General features: G+C 40.5%; 1 protein-coding gene across 1 annotated transcript in view; it reads left to right on the top strand.

Moving 5' to 3' along the window:
* Positions 1–7,027, top strand: part of TTC28 (tetratricopeptide repeat domain 28) — a 641,766-nt gene that overhangs the window by 330,812 nt on the left and 303,927 nt on the right. The window contains exons 4-5 of the mRNA XM_023538443.1: positions 2,292–2,564; positions 3,525–3,655. Coding sequence (XP_023394211.1) covers positions 2,292–2,564; positions 3,525–3,655 — 404 coding nt within the window. The remainder of the gene's footprint in view (positions 1–2,291; positions 2,565–3,524; positions 3,656–7,027) is intronic.

The following is a 7,027-nucleotide window of genomic DNA, read 5'->3' on the forward strand; positions in this document are numbered from 1 at the left end:
ACATTTCTTGTAATACTGGCTTGTTGGTTATGAACTCTTTAAGCTCTTTCCTGTCTGGGAAGCTCTTTTTTGGCTATGCCCACAGGGTGTGAGTTGCTCTATGGGGGCTGACCCCACTGAGTGGGATTTGCCCTAGCAAGCTTGTATACTTGTTGAGATCACCCCTTGTCAGTTGTTGCTTATAGTCAGGTGTTGCTCAATTGTGGTCTAGCTCCAGCCTTTGGATGTGTTGGTTTTGTGGCCCCTTGGGAGAGGCTTTCCAGTAGGCCAAGGTCAGCGGCTATCCTTGATTGCTCAGGGCTACCTGGTGGGAGCTACAAATGATTCACAGATGGTTGCTGCCTATGCTGGATATGTAGGTAAATGGAAGAGACAATGCTGTAAACCACAGTCTGGTTACCCCCAGTACCAGGCCCGGGGTGATTTAGCAAAAGGACTGGTGCTCCTCAAGGCCTGAGGCTACCTGTCTCTTGCTTGTAAGACTTCACAACCGGAAGAGCTTCTGAGTGATATGCGTCTTGGGTGGTGCAGGGACCCAGAGAATCAAATGGATACATCGAGCGGATTTCCCCCGATGACTACAGTGTCATTTTACATGCCAGCGCTGTCTCTGTGGTTTCCTGTAAAAGTCTCAGATTTCAGCAAGGCCAGCCACTGCCTACCTTGGGCCTGCAAATACCCTAGATCTGTTCTAGAAATATTGAAGCTCGAGGGCAGGGGTTTATGGCCTGCCACTGAGTCCCTCCCAGGATGCATGGGCATTGCGTGGGCTGCACGGGCTGAGTGCTATTGTTTGCTGTTGAATTTATGTCCCAAGGAAAGCACAAGATATGATTGGGTTGCCTGGGAACAGGCTTGCCACAGGTAATTTATGGGTTGGGTTGAGCATGGTCTCAGTGAGACACGGGGCTGTCAGGCCTATACAGTACCAGATTCACTGCCAGTTCTGGGTCCGTGGGCTTCTTCAGAGGTTACAGATCACTGTAAAACCTACTGCCAATTGGGACGGGCCCACACCCCCCCGTGATCTGCCCAAGTGACATTGTATCTAGTTCTAACAGCAGTGATCCACCTGCCACTATTTTCCCCAAAACGCACGCACTGTGCTAGCTGAGGTCCATTGCCTGCATGGCAGGCTCAACCCTGGAAGGGGCAGGATGGGGCTAGCTGCCTGCCAATGGCCCCCGGGGGCAGTTTGTGGGTTGGGTTCCCTGGGATCTCAGGGAGACAAGTTGCCGTCGGGCCTGTACAGCTTCAGTTTTTGCTGCAAGTTCTGAATCTGTGGATTCCCACAGAAGTCAGAGATCACAGTCAGATCAGCTGCCATCTGAGGCGTGCCCACGACCCCCTCTATCTGCCTAAGCTCATGCTGGCAGCCGATCCACCCGCAGCTGTTTTCCCTGAAATGCATGCACGGCACCAGCTGAGGTTGCCTTTTTAGAATGCATGGTTCTGCAAAGGAGCAGGGCAGGGCCCGCTTCCCAGCAACAGGCAGACCCAGGCAATCTGTGGGTGGAGTATGGTGGGCTGATTTCCCTCTGGCCAATGTACCTTCAGAAATGGTCATGCAGAGGCAGGATTCAGTACAGGCAAACTGGCACCTGTCTGCAGACTGCCCCATATTGGGGCCCAACTAAGGCACAATGGCGGCTGCCCCTCCATCCCTCACTTGTATGACTCTTGCACCTCCTGAGCCTCCGTTACTCCGCTGGTGCCCAGAATGTATGTCCATGTACAAGAGAGTCTGTGTACAATTCCTTTAAAGGGGCGTTTGGGATTTTAGTCTCTTTCCGTCTTACCCGGATGGCAAGAATGCCACTGATTTTTACAGTCGAATTTTTTGGGAACTCCTCTTCTCTTGGCTGGGACTCTGGGCTGGGGAGCCCCCATCTGGAGCTAGGACCCCTCTCTCCTTCAGGGGAACCTTGCAGCCAAGCTCTCACTCCCCGTACTCCACCACCATGTGCGGGTGCAGGCCCAGCCTGATTCACGGTTGCCCCTTCTACCGGTTTCGATGTGGCTTCTTCTTTGTATCATCAGACATAAGTATGATCACCTTCACACAGGTGATTCTCTACATTGATTATTTTATAATTTGGTTGTAATTTTAAACCTGCTTTTACCTAGTCCACCATCTTGACCTATCTCCAGTGTTAGACTAAAGGTTGAAGAGTTTGTACTTGATATAGATCATAAAAAGGTATGATAAACATTTGTTTCTAGAGCATATTAGAAAAGGTTGTTATGTGTATCCTTCTACATTTTCTTATTTTTCTTTTGTTTTTCTTCAGACTCCCTCGAGCCTACTTATCAGCAGCTTCAGAAAATGAAACTGGACAAGAGTCCCTTTGTGGTCGTGTCTGTCGTTGGGCAGGAACTCCTGACAGCTGGCCATCATGGGGCTTCTGTGGTTGTCTTAGAAGCTGCTCTGAAGATTGGCACCTGCAGTCTCAAACTAAGAGGTTCTGTTTTCTCTGCCCTGAGCAGTGCTTACTGGTCTCTTGGAAACACAGAGAAGAGCACTGGATACATGCAGCAGGACTTGGATGTAGCCAAGACCTTAGGTAGAGTTATGTGTCTCTCCTTTATTTCAGTACAGAAAAGAAATAAAGAAAGCTGATTAACCTGACTGATGTGAATAGGAATAACATGTAATGAACTGTGAGTGTGTCTCTAAAACATTCTCTGTTTTAGAGTACTCAGGTCTTTAGGGCTTTTTGTATAATAAGGTACCAAGACTCTCAAAAGGCCAAGAGATGTGGATTAACATATTTATTTCCCTCTTTAGAGATTTGGGCTCACAGATATAATATCCCAAATGATAGTATTGTTGAGCGAATCTTTCATCTAAATTTTAATTTTTGTTTATGTTAGAATATATCATCATTTTATTGGAGGAAACAGTACAGCACAGTGGTTAAGAGCTTGAACTGTGGAGCCAGACTGCTGTGTTTAGAATCCTGGCTCTGCCACTTACCAGCAGAAGTGACTAGCAATGTGGCCTTCAGCAGGTTGCCTAAGCTCTCTGTGCTTCCATTTCCTCATTTGTAAAATAAGTGTGGGTTATGATTATGATTTCTGTTATGGTGGTTATTCAAGGACTGGCAGGATTGCAGTAAGAGAAGGGGTATGGTGAATCTACCATCAGCATACTATATTATAGTAGATTTGGAGTCAAATGACTGAATCAACAAGCTGTTGGTTGTTCAGAACCAAAAGCCATTAGCAGAGCAATGAAGTGACTCAAAGAGCAACTAGTTTGTGTCAAGGTCTTTAACCTCTCATTTCCAGGATAGCTGTGTCCCTGACTACAGTTATATAACAATAATAGCAGTTGTTATCCAGAGATTTAAGTTCTAGGACAACTTCCCACATTGAGTCTTATAGAAGAAGAAAATACTTTTCTAAAAGAAGGCAAGTGAAATCTTAGCTAGTATGTCTGTGGCTCTTAAATTAAGATGGCTATTATATGTTAAAATAATACTATAACTTAGAGGAATTTCTTTTTTTAAAACCCAATTCAGGTGACCAGACAGGAGAATGCCGAGCTCATGGGAACCTAGGCTCTGCATTCTTCTCCAAAGGAAATTATCGGGAGGCCCTCACTAACCACAGGCATCAGTTGGTGTTCGCCATGAAACTCAAGGATCGAGAGGTAGGAAGTTTATCTGCAGACCAAAAACATTTCTTTTGAAACATAGAATCTTTTTTGCTATTCAAAATGTTTTAGGTACCTTAAAATATTACTTTAAGAAGTTGATAATCATTGCTTCTATCTTTAATTAACAACCAGTTATTGGACATCTACCACATATAGGCCTTGAGGTTATAGAGATAAATAAGACATGGTCCCTGACCTCAGGATCTAAACAGCTTGGTCAGATGCATTGTTCTTATTCTCTTCAAATGTGTTGTGCAGTAGATGAATGTAAAATTAGCAAAAAGCTATATCATCCTGACATATTCATTAAATTAAACACATTATGCTTTATTTGAGATAGAGTATTATTATTGCAACCCTTCACATTGTTTCTTTGGTGAATCTTTATCTCAGATATTAGAAGCATATTAAGTCTCATTGAGAGACCTGAATTGTAATGATAAAGAAATATCATCGTAGTCTTTATTAGAGAAATGAAATGTAACAGTCTCAGAGACTTGATTTCTAGTAGATATGACACAATGAGAAAGTACCTATAGAGTTGAAAGAGGGTGAGGTTTGTTGTGAGATAGACCCAGAATGAATTTCTGCTCCAGTATTTCCTGGCTCTGTGATCTTGGGGAAGTTATTATTTAATTCCTTTTTGCCTCTGACTTCTTATTCAGAAAATGATGATTCTATTTCTATGCACAGTTGTGGTAGGATTATTATCAATAATATATGTAAAGTACCTAGCATGATACCTGGAATTCCATAATGGAATTCCATAATGGTGGCTTTTAATATATTATTAATAAGGAAGAAAAGGTTAATAGGTGACAATAAATTTATGAATTAATCTATGTTTTGGGAAATGCATTTTGTTGCATTTATACCTCAGAATTTCACTGTGGGACATTATGGAGATTAATTACATTATTTAAATGATCCAGCATTTAGTCTCTAGAACACTAGGAAGGAATTGGGGAAGAAAACAGCTTTTGCTTCAACAGTATGCTGGAATCTCCCCTTGGGAAGACCAGACTTCTACAAAGTCTCTCTTATCTATGGGTGTCAGAAAAAAAGCCTTTGAAAACTACCAAAATAAACCATTAAGGGCCATGGACTTTTGGCAATTTTATTCTCAAGAGAATTGCTTAACCACTTTTCTCTTTGCTTATTTATTCTAAGATTACAAACATTTTTTATAAGCAAGATAATCTGATTTCATTATGTTAAGAGAATGAAAGCGGGATCAGACTTCTGGAGGCAGATATACTGATGACATTAAGAAATGAGAGTAAGGTTTAAGAACTAAAACAGCGTAGTTGTCTAGATAGGGCCATTTGTGAAGAAACAGTTATAAATATGTCAAGAGCTGCATTTATACTCTATTTTCCTAACCTTCAGGATGTGTATATTAACCCAGTTACTGAATAGATAGAAAGACTTAATTAGAGGCATAAGATTATTATAGGTATTAAAAAGGAAAAGTCAAAATTTTCTGCCTTCCCTCTTCTTAACAGTGTAATTTTCTATAGCATATGTTATCTGGGTTTTATGAACCTGTGCTGTACAATAAGTTTGAAGAAATCATTGAATTATAAGGATTAAAGGGGACTTGAGATAATACTGGTACCAGTTTCCTACCCAAAACCTTCCCATCTTAAAGGTGCCACCTTCCATAGACACTCTTTCTCCCCTTTCTGTTGGCTTCTGCTTAACCACTACTGCAGTAGTTATCACAAGCCTGCTGATTGAGAAATCCTCTGATGTATAAGTAAGAGACCCTAAGACTGATTTTTAAGCCTATTTCCTCTTCTTCTCTGGGGGTAGATAATGTCCAGCTACTATAATTAATGGTCTCCTCAATTTTTCAGATTATCAAAACCTAAGTAAGTTTTACAACCCACTTTTGGCTGTTCCCCTTTCACTTGGGCCTACTTTGGTTGCCTGTTAAGTCATAGCTTGACCACAGCAGAAGCCTTGTTTGGGGATGTTCTGCTGTCTAGCCCATGCTGGCTGCCCTGTGTTGCTGAGGCATATTTATCTGATATCTAAACTGACCTATAGAATTTTTCTTTCTCTCACTGTGTGTCTCTTCTGTTGTGTTTGCCTCTGGAATATGGGGTACCATTAATTTTATTGATAAATTTGAGTGCTGCTTCTTGCCTGCCTGCAATTAACTGGAAATTTTTATTCCCATATCCCTGAAACCAGCCACCAGTTGTTAAGACTGGAGTTAATATTGGTTCAGAACTTAAAGGAATATATAAAATGTCTGAAGGGAATTATTACAATAATATGTATTTTGTTTAAGTTCAAGGTTTTAGTTGACCAGTCTTCTGGACTTTAAGTGCGGCATCTGCTCATGAAGCACCTAATGTGTGCAGAGCAAGTGTTCAAAGTCTAGGCAGTGGGTATGGGGTCACTCCCCTTGAGGGACCTGTGTTCTCTATGAGACAGAACTTGAACACAACAAAAATATTAAAACATTGCTTGAGCAATAACTTATGTTCTCTTAATCATTGCCAATATTCTGGAATTCTAGAGGTGGCAGAGGCTGGTATAGACTTGAGGAATTGTTGTGAAACAGGTGGAACTCAAGTTGGCCCCTGAGTGAGACATAGAAATTGGCAAAGGGTCCTAAAACCTGATCAGCATTATCAGTCATGTTTTGCTGAGTGATGAGATAGTTCATGCCTTTAGCAAAAATCAAGTATTTTCCACCATCCTACTCAGTATAGTCAGTCACAGACTCTTGGTTTTTATAAAGGTTTTAGTTATCAGTTTTATCCGATTACATAAGAATTACATGAAAATAACCAACTGTAAGCATACTATCCTGTTAATATTTTGGGTATAATCTTTTGGTCATATATGCAGTTATAATTGTTTATACCTATTCAAATAAAATTGAAATCCTATCATAATACTGTTTTGTAACTTTTTTTTTTCATTAATTTTTCCACTAATATTTAAACATTTCTTCATTGTATTCAATGGCCTACTGAAAGTCTTATGGCTTTATTATAATTTATTTCATCTGTTCCCATACTGTTATACATTTAATTTGTTTCAAAATATTTGGTATTATAAAATCTGGAAAAAATCTTTGTAGATAAATCTTTGAACCTGTCTCTCATCATTTCCTTTGGTTAAATTCTTAGAAGTGGTCTTGCTTGGAAAAAACACATTAAGACTACTAATACTTATTGTAAATTGCCCTGTAAAAGGCTGTATCTTTTTTCATTCCTTGTAGCAATGTGTCAAAGGTTTCATATCTTTGCACTACTAATGCTATATATTACTATTAAAAGTAAAGTCAATTTGATATGTAAAAAAACCCTGGTATTTTATTATTTTAATTTGCATTACTTTGATCTC

This window comes from Pteropus vampyrus, unplaced genomic scaffold (assembly GCF_000151845.1).
Source record: "Pteropus vampyrus isolate Shadow unplaced genomic scaffold, Pvam_2.0 Scaffold223, whole genome shotgun sequence".
NCBI lineage: Eukaryota > Metazoa > Chordata > Mammalia > Chiroptera > Pteropodidae > Pteropus > Pteropus vampyrus.